Source organism: Bactrocera neohumeralis, chromosome 6 (assembly GCF_024586455.1).
Source record: "Bactrocera neohumeralis isolate Rockhampton chromosome 6, APGP_CSIRO_Bneo_wtdbg2-racon-allhic-juicebox.fasta_v2, whole genome shotgun sequence".
NCBI classification, from domain to species: domain Eukaryota; kingdom Metazoa; phylum Arthropoda; class Insecta; order Diptera; family Tephritidae; genus Bactrocera; species Bactrocera neohumeralis.
Window position 1 is genome coordinate 12,911,463 of NC_065923.1, and position 15,933 is coordinate 12,927,395.

The 15,933-nt window shown below is 36.8% G+C and overlaps 2 protein-coding genes across 2 annotated transcripts; both read left to right on the top strand.

Annotated features, from left to right (window-relative positions):
- Positions 1–1,111: 1,111 nt before the first annotated feature.
- LOC126762473 (cytochrome P450 4d8-like) lies at positions 1,112–3,768 on the top strand. Its single transcript, XM_050479245.1, has 5 exons — positions 1,112–1,321; positions 1,388–1,774; positions 1,842–1,911; positions 2,711–3,270; positions 3,326–3,768. Exons 1-5 carry the CDS (start codon positions 1,162–1,164, stop codon positions 3,667–3,669), a joined length of 1,521 nt encoding a protein of 506 aa, XP_050335202.1. The 5' UTR covers positions 1,112–1,161; the 3' UTR covers positions 3,670–3,768.
- Positions 3,769–6,244: 2,476 nt separating this feature from the next.
- On the top strand, positions 6,245–9,038 carry LOC126762471 (probable cytochrome P450 316a1). Its single transcript, XM_050479242.1, has 4 exons — positions 6,245–6,635; positions 7,459–7,924; positions 7,996–8,570; positions 8,627–9,038. The coding sequence occupies exons 1-4, from the start codon at positions 6,479–6,481 to the stop codon at positions 8,962–8,964; spliced, it is 1,536 nt and encodes a 511-aa protein (XP_050335199.1). The 5' UTR covers positions 6,245–6,478; the 3' UTR covers positions 8,965–9,038.
- The last annotated feature ends 6,895 nt before the right edge of the window (positions 9,039–15,933 follow it).

Below are 15,933 nucleotides of genomic sequence, written 5' to 3' on the forward strand. Positions count from 1 at the left end.
AATCAAGAAAATGTCATAAAACACTTTTGTATTAAATTTTATTAGTATATCTCCTACTTGACGAAAAAATCTGTAAAATCCCGAAAATCGTTGGCTCGAAACAGACTGATCCGTAAAATATTTTTCACAAATGCGATTTAATTGATTCGCTTTAATGTATGTATTTAAACAGAATGCTTATTGACAAGGTATTTTAAGATTTCATATATGTATTTAAGGTTAAGGTAATTTTTGTTTTGATGTATGTATTTAATAATAACACTGTGCTACAAAACTTTTGGAACTCTTTAACACTGATTGATTAGAGGTCCATCAATCAATTAACTAATTCATGACTTTAATTTGTAATTATAGATATGTGCTTAATCCTTAATTTGTCAATTTTCAATCCCGAAATTTCGGGATCTCCAAAACTAAACCAGTTCCAGATAACAAAGATTTTAGACTAAATACCTAATTAGTTGTTATACTATCAAGGATTTAATATTCAACAATTTTTAACCCTGTAGTTTCGGGATTTCGGGAGCTAAATTAGCACTAGATGGGAAAGGTTTTTGATTAAGCAAATCCGATATTCTTTTATAGTACATTAAATTAATTTTGTCGTTAATCATCTACTGACATTAATTTATTTACAACGTCAAAGTCATATTTAATTTTCGGGATTCCAAATTAGTTAATTTTCAATCCCGAAATTTCGGGATTCTAGAACTGAACAGAATTGATCTCAATATTAATAATATTGATTAATAAAGGATTTACAATATGTACGATAGTTCCACTTTTCGGGATCCCGAAATCAATTTTTACCTAAACACCATATATACTACAAATAGCAAGTACTACGAGTATATATGGTGTTTAGATTAAAGTTGATTTCGGGATCCCGAAAAGGGGGACTACCGTACATATTTTAAATTCTAAGTGAACATGTAAACCGTCATAAAATTGTTGCTAAATTCTTTGCATTCCATGAAAAAAAAATTTGTTGCATAGTGCTCTTAACAAGTAAACAATGATTCCAAGTGCATTTTTCTGTGTTAAGACTGCATACGACAATATAGATTAAACGAAATTGGCGTATTAGCTCTTCGCAAGGCTTACAGTTTAATTTTCACATTGCTAGTGTCTAGTAAGGCAATTTCTTTAATTTCAAGTGCAATGCTGTTCTACGCAATTTTGTTCTTATTTTTCATCTTGGCGCTGCTAAATTATGTCACCATGCTACGCATACGTCATGGTGCACTCCATAATATGCCGGGGCCGTACTGCTTTCCATTTATAGGAGCAGTTCAGGTATATCTCCAGATTAGTATGAATAGTGAGTGATTTTCGAAAGGAAGTTCAAAATAAACCCTTAAATTAAAAATTCTCAAAATCTCCGCAGATTTGCTGGATCGCATGTTGAAGTACCACGAGCAGCATGGCAGCATATTAGCCGGTTGGGTGGCCAATCGTATATCGGTTTCCAGCATCGATTTGGAATTGAATGAGCAAATCTTGGCCTCACCAAATCACATTACCAAGAATTTCAACTACATAATTCTGCGTCAGTGGCTGGGCAACGGTCTGCTGCTGAGCGACGGTCGCAAATGGTTTGTACGCCGAAAGATTATAACACCCGCCTTTCATTTCAAGATATTGGAGCAATTTGTCGAGGTTTTCGATCAGCAATCGACGATTTTGTTGAGTTGTTTGGCGAAGAAAGCGGATGGCCGCAATGCCTTTGATGTCTATCCGTTTGTTTGCCTGGCAGCTTTGGATATTATAGCGGGTAAGTGGAGTTGAGCGATTTCTGAATTAATGTTGTTGTAAGTTTTTGTTGGTATTGAATGTTTCAGAGACAGCTATGGGCACTAAAATGGGAGCGCAAACTGATGCCAGGAGTGAATATGCATTGGCTGTGAATAAGTGAGTGTCAGAAGTCAACGAGACTGTGTGTGTGTGTTGAACAAAACTTTGTCACGTTCGTAGTGTATGCGTTAAACCCGGTTTAACGATCATATGGTTGCCACTAGTATACAATTTTGAGTTAAAAATTTAAATTAAAAGTGCTATAAAGTGATATCAGCATAAATGTTTGAAAAATTTTGGGTATAAAAATATTTTTTGGTAAGGTTGCCACCTGTTTAAATGATTAATTTAAATATAAATTTTGTTTCTCAATGATATAAAAAGTTTTTCGAAAATCAATATTAAACTAAGGACAATTAAGAAGACTTGCAATAAGATATTTTTTAAAAAGGGTTGCCACCTACTTGTAATTTTTTTGCAATAAAAATGATAATTTTAATGGATTTTGCCATTAAACTATGAAAATTTGAGAAAACTTAAAGTTCAAAAATTGTTGTGAGCCATGGTTGCCACATGTTTGAAAAAATGTATACAACCAAATGTAAAAAATAAACGCATTATTACGATAATGCCATTTGAAATAGAGGTTTAGCGGAACTAACAAGGGAAAATATTTTTAAAAAGCGATGCCACCCGCTTGTAAAATGTTATTCAATAATTAAAATAACGGAAATTTTTGTAATATGCAAATAATTTTTTTTTTCATATATATTCAACATTAAATCTAATAAAATAAAAATTAATAACATTTTTATATTTCCGGGTAATTCTCAAACAATCCGGAATCAACTTTTCAACTTTGTTAAATTTTTTCAAAAAGACTACCAATTTAAATTTCTTACCTTTTTACTTCTAGAACAACAAAAATTATCGCCTGGCGTTTCACAAAATTCCATCTCTACAATGAAATTTTATTCAGCATCTTGCATCCCCACCTCAAGTTGCAGCAAATGCGACACATTAAAACGTTGCATGAGTTCACAACCAATATGATCAAACAAAGACGTGAGGCACTTGAAAAAAATCGAAATGTGGCGCCGCTGACGGAAGACTCTCACTTCGTGGGCAACAAGAAACGTATGGCTCTGCTTGATATGCTGCTCCAGTCCACGATCGATGATCAACCGTTGTCCGATGACGATATACGCGAGGAAGTCGATACTTTCATGTTCGAAGGCCACGATACCATTAGTTCGGGCATAAGTTTCACACTATATTTACTCGCACGCCATCCAGAGGCACAACAGAAGGTGCTGCAGGAAGTCACAGCTGTGTTGGGTAATGATCGTAAGCAAGCGATCAACATGACTGAACTCAATGAGCTGAAATATGTCGAATGTGTTATTAAGGAGACACAGCGTCTCTATCCCAGTGTGCCGCTTGTGGGCAGACAATTGATGGAGGACTTCAAATATAGTAAGATTTATATACATTTGTATAATCATGAAATTATCTATGAAATTTTATACAGCTCATTCTCAGATTGGAGATGGCATCATACCCGCGGGCACTCAAATTCTTATCAGTCTTTATGGAATGTTTCGACTGGGACGTTATTTTGAGCGACCCACTGACTTTGTGCCCGAACGTCATTTGAATAATGGGAGCGCTAGTGCATTTCTCTTCATACCCTTCAGCGCAGGCCCTCGTAATTGTATCGGCCAGAAATTTGCCATGCTGGAGATGAAGTTGATAATTGCCAAGATCGTGCGTGAATACGAGCTGTTGCCCTTCGGCGAGCCCTTTCAAATAGAATCACATATTGTTATGCGCTCATCAACGGGTTTACAGTTGGGCATGAGAAAGAGAGAGTGAATGCTTTGGCAACTACATGGTATGTGAATTGTATCGACGATTTTTTAAAATAGTGATTGACTCACAATATTTTTATTTTTACTAAAGTGATCAAATAAAATGGGGAAATATGTGCATTTAAAACCTTTGGAAATATGTGTATTTAAGACCTTTTCTTGTAGAATGCCTCATAAAATCGGGAATTTAGATAAGAGATATTATTGCTCATTAAATTACGAGTAACTGTTCTGAGAATTTAATATTTACCTACATAAAATCCCTTTTATATTTAGAGAGTCTTTTTTTGAAATGTTCAGGCTGACATATTCCGTGATTTGTTCAGAACCTGCAAGCAGGCGTGCCAAATCTAACCCCAAAAATTAATTCATTGTGATTGTTTACAATAATTTCGAAAGAGCGGTTAGGCAGACATATACGAGTCTAGCAACTTTCTAGAATACAAATATTTACTATGGACTGTTACAATATGTCAGAAAGAATACATCTATCTATTTCTATTTTCGCTAAAAATTATGTATAGATCTTTTAAAGAATAAGAAACTTCCAACTATTGTAGATACATATAACAATCGAGAACGTATTGACGACGAACCACGTCCATGGCGGCCATCGCCATCAACCGATGACCAACACGTCAATAAAATCGAGAAATTGCTGCTTGAGAATCAACGATCAGCAGTCAGAGATCTTACTGGCATCGTTGGAATATCGGAAGGATTATTGAAAACCATTTTGAAAGATCCTTTTGACTCAAGAAAAGTAAAAGCACAATTGGAACCAAAATCACTCAATTTTTTCGAAAGACAGCGTCCAGTTAATGTCTGTGAAACAATGCTTTCCGACTACCAGGATGTCATGAAACGTATTATTATTGGCGATGAGTCTTGGATCTATGCTTACGATTCAGAAACAGATGGTTAATCGGTCGAATATCTTGGCAAAGGTAAGTCGAAGCCGAAAGAACCACGTCAAAGCAGGTCAAACATCAAGATTATGTTCACCGTTTTCTTCGATTATCGAGATGTGATGCACTCTGAATTCCTTCTGATCGGCCAAACTGTCAACATAGAATACCATTTGTGTGCTATGCGTCGTTTGCGCGAAGTTATTCCATAAAAAAGGCCGACAGCTCTTGATTTTTGCACCACGATAATGCATTGTCGCATACTGCATTGATTCTTCTTGAGTTTTTCGCCAAATTTTCGTCCAAACTCGTGCCGCCACAACCGCATTCGCCTGATTTAGATTCGTTGCACTTCTAGATATTCAGGAAACTCAAAGACAGTTCCGGGGAAGCCGGTGTGTACATTGAAGGCTATTCCGGAAATTGACTTCAACAACTATTTCGAGGATTGGATAAAATGTTGGCAGAAGTGTATTGGGGCCAAGTGTGATTATACAAAAGAGGACGAAATATATTTTGAAGAATATTTCTTGTTTCTAGTAGTATTTGAGCTTTTTGTCATTGGTTGAGAAAAATACAGTATCAAACATTTTTCCAAGATATAAAATCATCCGATTCAATCAGTTTATGGTAATATCGAGTATTGCATCATTATTCCCTGCGATGTTGGAAATATGAAAAGCAAGTTCAGCTATAGGAAATTCAATATAAGACAGGCAGTATATACATACATACATATATGTATATTGGGCAGGGCTTAAAAATGAACGTAGGAATTCAAGAGGATTGATTCGACAATGAATTAACCATGGACGTAGAAAGTCAAGACGTTCTATAAACATAGAAACACTCTACCCCATATATGAACAGCATATCCATAACAAAAACTCAGAAAATTCACCAGACTTATCAATAATAATTTCAATGTCCATGCTTTCCGCTAAACTTTAGCTATTTTTATATTTGGCTCGCTACGGGTTAAAAAGTCATTAGTGTGTCACTTAAGTTCGCAAACTTGTAGTTCAAGCTTTACGCTCCGCTCAACTCCGGCAAGACGATTGCGAAATCCACTTCCGTAAATTAACGCTAATGGACATACACGCAACGGCACAAAGTTATTGTTGTGGTTTCTGTTGTTGACCCGCTGAAGCTGTTGCTCGCGCTGTTCCACTTGTTTTTTAGACACAAGCGTCCAAATTCGACTTGACGCTCTCTCAATTCAAGATATTTATATGACAGTTATGGTTGTCTCGTTTGCGCACGCTCTCACACACATTATCGCTAATCTGCGAACACCATCGGTTGTCGTTTGGATCGGCAAATAAACAAAATCGCTGAACCAAAACAAACACAAGACGCTGGCACTGTATATTTCCCTCCATACATACTACATACGCTCTCTCATGCATACAATACAAACCTCTTTTGGACCCAAACAGGTAATTTGTCAGTAGAAAAAAGCTCTTCTTTATTGACGGCATAGTAAAGTTGATTGTTTTGTCGTAATAGAGATGTTGTTGGCTCTCGAGTGTGGCAAATATTGGATAAATGATAATTTTTTGTGAATTAACACATTGGCGATGCGGCTAAAGATCAATGCGAAAACACAATTAAATCAACAGTAACGGTAGGGAGGGCGCTCAGGTGTGGCGTAGCAGAAATAATTGGAGTGGAAGCCGCGTTGCGACAACAGCCGACGACGACTGCGCAGTTGTGACGCCATTGATTGTGCGCATAGGCCTCACAGTCTCCGGTTGAACAGCGAGAGCAAGAGCAGCGGTTGCTGGCTTCCAAGCGCCGAGTTTGGTGGAGCTGCAGTGCGGCTTTGTTTTGCATCTTTCGCCGTTGGACACTTTCGGTTTTCAGTTTGTTTGTTTCAGTCACTTCGACGTGTTGTGTTGCAATATGATCGTCATTTGCATATTCATTTCGCTGACAATCGTTTCGGCTTTGAATTATGTGAAGACGCGTAGGAAACGTGCGCTCATCACGAATCTAAGTGGACCTTTGGCGCTGCCGCTAATCGGTTCGGTGCAGAAGTTCTTGCTGCTTACGCCAAGAAGTGAGTTTTGTGTTGTTTTTGGTGACAAAACTGTCACTGTTTTTAGCCATGTTAAGTGATCGAAAGTGTTGCCAGAAATCGCGAAAACCCTTTTTGGTAAAAAATGTAAATGAAGCGCTACTGGTGTCGACGCAGTGCCGTATTGGAACTGACAATAGTTTCCTTCGTATATTTTAAAACTCCAAAGCTCGCCGGAAAAGTTCAAAAATATTTGTATCGATGAAGTTTGTGTAGTCTGAACCGAACATTTAATAACCTTTCTCTGGGAACAACAGCCACAGTATTCGGAAATAGTTTCAAAATAGACCTACCTACGTCGTTGAGTGTCGTCTGGTTTATGTTTACCACTCTGAGGAATATGAGCTCTCGTCACGATGCAAAACCTAAAGTTTTCTTAAAAGGGTTTCTTACAGAAACCAAATCTTCGACCGTTTTTACTTTTGTAAATGCTTTTAGCGCTTTGATGAGGCTGATGTTGAATGGACGCACGTAAAGCACTCACTTTTTTCGACATTTCTCACTGTCTTCTTGTAATCTCTCATTTTTGCGCTTAGTTCAAAAATCTATCTTAGAGAATGATCCAAAATCGTCTATAAAATCTTTAGTGGCGATACATACTTGCTCCTTGAATAATATTAACAATGTCATGATAGGCCACTCTAAACTGTGATCGCTCTTGAGTACTCTCCATACATATGTATATTTTGTGATGCTAAAGAGGTTGTGTCTCGAACATTTTTCGCGGTAGGCATTGTTAACCTCCTTCTCTTTTGAAACGCCTTCACAAACAGTGATTTAGTAAATAAAAGTGAAATTTTCACAGATTTTCTCGTCAAGTCACGCAATTACCTCAACAAGTTCGGCACACTTTCGCGCTGCTGGGTCTTCGATCGGCTCTTCATACTCACCGCCGACTACGAGTTTGTCACACAGCTGCTACACAGCGCAGATCATTTGAATACAGGCTACAACAATCTGTTGCAACCGGTCTACGGCATCGGACTGTTGAGGCGAGACGCCGACGAATGGCAAAAACGACGTCAATTGATCACGCATGCGTTGCGTCCACAGATGCTAACGGATTTTGTGGAGGTATTTGCAGCACAAGCACAGTTATTGGTGGAGCGCCTACGCGAAGAAAGTGACGGTAAAAGCAGCTTCGATATACAACCATATGTGCAGAGAGCGGTGCTCGATGTGCTCATTGCAACTGCAGTGGGCGTGGAGAGCCAAGCGCAGTGTGCGCAATCGCAGCCTGTGGATGGAGAGTATGCGCATACTGTGTTGGCGTAAGTGGGTGCAAATAGTGGATTGAAATTTGTAGAAATTTTATTGTTTTCAACTATGTTTGACATTTTAGGCTCATCGAGCTCTTTAAGTCGCGTTTTCTCAGTTTAGACTCCGCGAATTCCACAATCTACAGCATACTTTGTCCGCTGATAAAGCGACGACAGCAGCAGCTATTGAAGACAGTCAATCGCATGAATAACAAATTGATTTCAGAGCAACGCGCAGCCACCACAACTGATAAGTCCAATGGTGCGGTCTATACGATCCAAGTGAATGAGTCACAGAGCGAAACTGTGCCGCTGCGGTTTGACACACTTTTGAAACAGTTGCTCGCTGCCGAAATCGCCGATGAGTCGCTGAGCAATGCGGAGATCTGTGATGAGCTGAATACCTTCGTTTTTCAAGGTTGCCTACTAACACCGGCGGCGATCTCATTTGCGCTTGTCGCGATTTCACGTCATCCGAGCGTACAACAAAAAGTACTCGAGGAATTGCTATGCGTTTGGCCGAAGGGTACGTCGTGCATCTGCACGCTGGAGAATTTAATGAAGCTGAAATATTTGGAGTGTGTAATCCAGGAGACGCTCAGACTGTATCCGCCACAGCCGATTATAGCGCGCGATCTGAAGCGAAATTTCAGCTACAGTAAGCTGACGTCTTTTCAAAACAGAACTATTGAACTAAATTGTTCTCCATTACAGCCCACTCAAAGGTTAAAGATGGCGTTTTACCCGCTGAATCGGAGATCTATATAAATGTCTTTGAAATGCTGCGTCAACCCGAAAGTTTTGCGGATTCCGAATGTTTTCGTCCGGAGCGCTTTAGTTCCGCCGAGAATACAGACATGCTAGCCTGGGGTCTTGGTCCGCGGAACTGTGTTGCTCAAAAGTATACCATGCTGCTGATGAAATCTGTGATTGCGCATTTATTACTAGCCTATGAAGTACTGCCTTTTGGCGCGGAGCTAAGTTTGGAAGTGAAAATCGTCCTGAGTTCTGCGAGTGGTTGGCAAGTGGCGCTTAGATCGCGCGATAATTAGTTTTATAAGTTGGCAGTATTTTTTTTACAGTAGGGGTATTTGTTGGGGGTTTTATAATATATACGCATTTAATAATAAAATATTTATATACTAGATCGTTAACAATCAAGAAATGTTATCTTATAATTGGTTACTGGCATGCCTGTAGTTTCGGAATGAGGTTAGGGAACTTTGAACTAGAGTTGATAAAGGTTCATCTGCAAAGGTGAGAGTTGAAAGCACTTAAAGGCCAGTGTATACTGTGTATACTGATCGTTATCTATATTCAGTCTAACTTCTGTATAAGACAGCAATATTCTCTGAGACGGTTCTTCCAATTGTTATATTTAAAACTCTGAAAAGGAATCTTTAAAGTTAGTGAGCCCTACAACAATGCTTAGAGGTCGGAGAAAATATTTTCTTTTTGTCTCAAGTTTAGTTCTTATTTTTGTATTAGTTCTAGGTATAAATATATTGGTTCCGATAATTCTGTAACAAAAATAGGTCTACGCCTTTGAAGGCAAATTATCGAAAATATCAAAAAAGTAATGAAGATCATCCAGCCCGACCATCATGTAACCTCTACTTCGATTGCGCAGGAGCTATGACACGAAAAACCATTTGGTACCATTTAACTGAGCCTAGATATAAAACGAAGCTGAATGTATGGTTGCTACACGACTTTCCTTATGCGAATCGCATCTAAATCGTTACTAAATCGATCCATTTGTAAAGTGGATGGTTACACGTGTTGGAAAATGGATCACTTACGACAACATTGGTTGAATTGCGATGAACCGGCGTAAACGATGGTCAATACAGGATTGCCTGACAGGAAGAGTCTGCTTTTTGCATGATGGATTGGTAGGGAATCATCTACTTTGGGCTCCCCTTCGGCGTCCTCTACGAGTTCTTAGTTCGGATCTGTACTTACCGTTTGAAGTAAGCAATCGTCCAGAAGTGACCAAATCGATAGTGACTCTCCAGTAACTCCGATTTTCGAACGTTTTTTCAGGTGAAAAATTCACTTCAAGAAAAGTTTATGAAAATCGACTTCCAAATTTTCAGCCAAGAGAGCCGAGGGTTTCAGCATTTTGTAATTGTCTACAAAATTCCAAAAAGTTATCGAATACTTACATAATTGATCTAAATCGCATAATTATAATTATAGTAAATGAAATTTAAGGGAAAAGTAATGGATTTATTTTTACTAGATCTAAAATATCTTTTCTTTCTTTAATTTTGTATTGCTTTCATTAAAATACTCGGAGGCTCCAGCGAATACATTCCACAATGTTGCCGCAACATGTTGCTTTCAACATCAAATGAAATAAACTTGCAGAATATGAACTAAAATAAGAAATATAAATAAAATTAAAATTAAATTAAATTAAATTATGTTGAAAGTACTTGCAACATAAACTACTTGTTGTAATTATTATATTCTAATCATTGTATTCTTCTTGTGATTTGTCTTATGAAGAAAATTTCTTTTTTGTCTGAATAAACGATTCTTCCGAATAAAACGTTTCTAATCTAAATTATAAATTAAATAACAAAAATTAAATAAAATAAATAAAATAAAATAAAATAAAATTAAATTAAAATTAAAAAATTAAATAAAAAATAAAAAATAAAATAAAATAAAATAAAAATAAAAAAATAAAAAATAAAAAATAAAAAATAAAATAAAATAAAAAAAAATAAAATAAATAAAATAAAATAAAATAAAATAAAATAAAATAAAATAAAATAAAATAAAATAAAATAAAATAAAATAAAATAAAATAAAATAAAATAAAATAAAATAAAATAAAATAAAATAAAATAAAATAAAATAAAATAAAATAAAATAAAATAAAATAAAATAAAATAAAATAAAATAAAATAAAATAAAATAAAATAAAATAAAATAAAATAAAATAAAATAAAATAAAATAAAATAAAATAAAATAAAATAAAATAAAATAAAATAAAATAAAATAAAATAAAATAAAATAAAATAAAATAAAATAAAATGAAAAAAATGCTTGTAATAATTCAACATGGGGCTGTATAATATCTTCTAAGGCATACAAAACTCGTTACCGAAGTCCAGCTGTGTCTTCCCAACACAAGTCATTTTTATTATGTGGTTTTATTTGACAAAGAAACTAAACTACAACAATTATTTAGGTGATATGTACAGTGCCTCGGAATATAAGTTATAACTGATATTGATTATCAATACAAAATTGATCTGCCTATATTTCACCATAAGACCATAAGAACGTTGTTGAATTAATCTACACTATTTAATTATCTTAAATCCTCAATTTTACTTTATTGATTAATTTTCTTCTTCAATGTACCACTAAAGCTACACATACTTATTAACATGCAATAATACTCAATACATTCCTTCTATCCAATTACGGCTAATGCATTCATCTCCTCTCACTTCCCTTCTCTACAGTTCTCTCCATTAGCGCAACATCAATAATTTCTTACCCCGAGAAACATTTCATCATTTCTTAACATTCGATGCCGGGCAAATCGACAATGATTGGCCAAGACCGAAAATTCCAATACACACAAAAGGAGTGGTGTTAGAATGTGATTTCTCCAAGGATGTCGTGTACTCAATACATTTCGCACACATACATTTGTATATAAACATTTGTGCACCCAAAAGCACGCACATATCGAGCATCGGCAGCAACAAGAAAGCGAACAGCAAAACTTGGCAACAGAAACAACTTTGGTTGCGGATACACACACACACACATCTACTATACTATTTATATTTATCTGTGTAAGTTGCGCACATGCTCCCTACATTCGTCCGCTTTATTAGCAAACAGCCAGCCAGTGAACTCAATGCTTGTAGGGTTGGTATACATGGGTGGTGGTGGGGGGCAAGTAGTCAACATTACTCACAAAAGCAATTGAAAAGTGACGATGACATCGACCAAAACTCAAGTTGCTGATAGATGATGTACATACATTATATATAGTACATATCTATGTTTGTGGTAAACATGCAACAACAAATTATTTTTGTAATAAGTGAATAATAATTTTTTTTTGTTGACCTAACGCGCTTGTGTTATATTCGAATTCACCCACTTCTGACTTTCGCTGGCGATAACAGTCTCGCTTGCCAGTAGTGTTACAGCCGCTATTACAGTGCCTACATCTTTAACAGTGGCGTTAACAGTGATTGAATAGCTTCATTAGCTGAGTGTTTTGAGGCTCTGAACTCAGTTCGGTTGCAAATTTGAAATGGAAAGGATGTGTTAATGCTACGGACGGAAGAAAACTCGTGTAATTTACGTAACAAAATGGGATCCTAAAGATATTTCATATGACTTACTTTTTGTAAGAAACAATTTTTGTTATTTATTATACCCTGAACAGGATATATATAAGTTTGCCACGAATTTTCTAACACCCAGAAGAAAGCGTCGGAGACCCTATAAAGTATATACATAAATGATCAGTATGTTGAGCTGAGTCGATTGAGGCATGTCTGTCTGTCTGTCTGTTCGTCTGTCCGTCTGTATATATACGAACTACTCCCTCAGTTTTTAAGATATCGTTTTGAAATTTTGCAAACGTCATTTTCTCTTCAAGAAGCTGCCCATTTGTCGGAACTGCCGATATCGGATCACTATAACGTATAGCTGCCATACAAACTGAACGGTCGGAATCAAGTTCTTGTATGGAAAACTTTTGCATTTGACAAGATATATTCACGAAATTTGGTATAGATTATTTTCTAAGGCAACAATGTAATATCCGAAGAAATTGTTCAGATCGGTTAACTATAGGATACATCTGTCATACAAACTGAATGATCGGAATCAAATGCTTGCATGGGAAACTTATTCATTTGACGATATATCTTCACGAAATGACATGGTATGAGTTACTGTTTATAGAAATAATGTAATATCGGAAGAAATTATTCAGATCGGCTATAGCATATAGCTGTCATGCACGCGAATCGGAATCAAGGGCTTGTCTGGAAAACTGTTATTTGACGTGGTATCTTCACAACTTTGAATAGATTACTGCTTAAGGTAATAATATAATCTCCGAAAAAATTGTTCAGATCGGATTACCATAGCATGTAGCTTCCGTATAAACTGAACACATAGTTACGAAAAGAAATGCACCTGTGAAGGGTATATTAGCTTCGGTGCAGCCGAAGTTAACGTTTTTTCTTGTTTTTTTTTTTGGAAAGTTGTAAAATTTTGTATAAAAGTTTTGGGTATCACATCAAGTTGTTGAAATGCATCATTCTTCTTTAGTGTACTGAGAAATCTCATATACTGACCCAGGTATGGGCTTCCTCGGAGCTGTAAGGTAAGGAATATTAGTTTAGTTTAAGTCATCAAGGCTCATCCAGAGATTGCACTTGAATTACAAAATCTTCATAAAACCCAAAAATACATACAACTCCAGATAAGATTCCGATCCGGTAAGATTCTCAAGCATACGGTATGCACGCCAACAAGGCAGTGGGCTGTTAGAATCCCCACAACTTGGAAGAGGTTTGCTGAGCAAAAAGAGGAAACATTGACTTTCATTATAAGTACTGATATTTTAACTTTTGATATGAACAACCACTTTATCATCGTTCGAACCATCTTTTAACCCTTAGTAGTCTGGAATAACACTGGTATATGAGAGAGAGCCGTGATTCTTACCCACATCCACAATCATTTGTCATAGACAGGAACAGTTAGTTAGTTAGTTAATACCTTGTTTCGAGATTCGGATCATAAGCCGGTTGTATAAGAGCCGTCCAACTAAGCTCCCGAAGCTTATGGCGGACCAATGTCGATGTATGTGACCTGGTGTTGTTATGATGAAAAACAATTTCTCTCCTATTAGCCAAAATTAGAAGCTTCTGAGCGTTTACTTCTTTCAGACGGTCCAATTGTTCAGAGCACAAGGTCCGAGTTACGATTTTGGCTAAAGTGGATCCGCTTATCTGAGTCACTTATTATTCCCGTCCGGCTATATGGTGCAGAGGCATGGACGATGACAACATCTGATGAGTCGACTTTACCAGTTTTTGAGAGAAAGGTTCTGGGGAAGATTTATGCTATTTTGCACATTGGCAGCGGCGAATATCGCATTCGATGGAACGATGAGTTGTAAAAGTTATACGACGACATTGGCATAGTTCAGCGAATTAAGAGACAGCGGTTACGGTCATGTTGTCTGTATGGATGAAAACGCTCCAGCTCTGAAAGTATGCGACGCAGTACCCGCCGTGGAAAGCAGAGGAAGAGGAAGACCTTCACTTTAGTTGAAATCGCTTGGGTCCCAAGATATTGGGTTTAAAAATGAATGGTGTCACCCAGGCCCATCGTCCAGTTTTTACCCCGGTTCCTATTATACTCTCTCATACCACCTCTGGTGAAACATTTTATGCTTCTGGCGTATTTAGTTACTTATCTGTCGCAGTTTTAGTACCGTTACATGGGGAGTTCCGATTTCATGCATTTTTGCATGTCAATAGGGCTGCTAAAGGGATTTGGCGTCAGCTTGCATGGATGGGCAGAAGGACGGAAGGACAGACAGGCAGAGAGTCACCCGGATTTCAACTCGTCTCGTTATCCTGGCCATTTATATGCATATAACTTTATATCTAATTCGATTCGTTTTAGGTGATACATACAACCGTTAGATGAACAAAACTTTTATAGTCTCTAGCGACATGTTGTAAAAGTATAAAAATCTAACCGAAAAAAATTTAAAATTTCTCCAAAATCCAAAGAATGTCAACTGGCTTAAATTCACAAAAATATCACCAACATCCTCCAACGCCTTTCCATTACATTAAGCTTGTTATCACTCACCCGGCAATCCAATCGTTTCCATCTAACCCAGGAAAGCATCCTTTTGTGCTAAGCCAATCATTCGACACTTTCGCACAGTACATTTCACAGTTGAATTACAGGCTAATTTTCTGCTATTAATATTTAATTTTACCGAAACATTTGGGAGTTTGACAAGAACCGCACATAAACATATTACAACAACACACACACACATACACACAACTATTTAATGTCTCCATTTAGTGGCGCATAACACATCCTTGACAACAATCGTAACCAATTTTACCACAACAACAGCAACAACAATGGATAATAAGAGTCAAAAGTCCATTTCATGTGGTCTTTCATGCAAAATCGCACGAATCTAAAAGCATCTGTTGAATTTCCGACGCCTCAGCCCTAAAAAGCAAAGTAGCATCCTTGCGATTATCCTTAAATAAGAATAGTGGCAGTGGAAAAAACCCTGTTGTTGGTATTTGTTATTGTGGTGCGCTCATTTGAAACAGACACAATATGCATAAGTGTGCTGCTTTCAATTGGAGCAAAAGTAAAGAAACCATTTCATATTCTTCTTCTACTTCTTTATGCCCGTTATTTGCCTTTGTATCCTTTCTTTGCTTTGTGCTAACCCTTTTTGCGTTTGCACAAAAGTACATTTGGCTCGGTTATGCCACAAAACATGTCATTTCACAGAGATAAACATTAAACAACAACAGCAACAGCACTGTGGTGTCGGTTTATTTGTTGCTTTTTTGGCCTTTGGTCATCTTCATTGATGGGCCATCAGATGGCGTATAAAGAAAAGGGGTTGGGTGATGAAGATATTGTATATATATTTGTCAAAGGATATGAAAATCAGTTCGTAGAATCTCGTGAGCTCGAAAAGTTGGTTGGTAGGGGTTGGGGGGTTGTAGACTCAACTAGCAGCTTGGAGCAAAGTCGTTGCTGTTGTCTATGGGCTACTAATTTTGCCACAAATAGTAAGCCACACTTCTTGCGAACGTTAGCCTGTTCAATATATACCCTATACAACATTTTTTATATACCCTGTTACTATTTTCAATCCCTTTGGTTATTATAAAGTAGATCTAGGTACCGAAATGCTTAAAAAACGTTGTTAACAGCTACAATCGAAGACGACATGACAACTTTG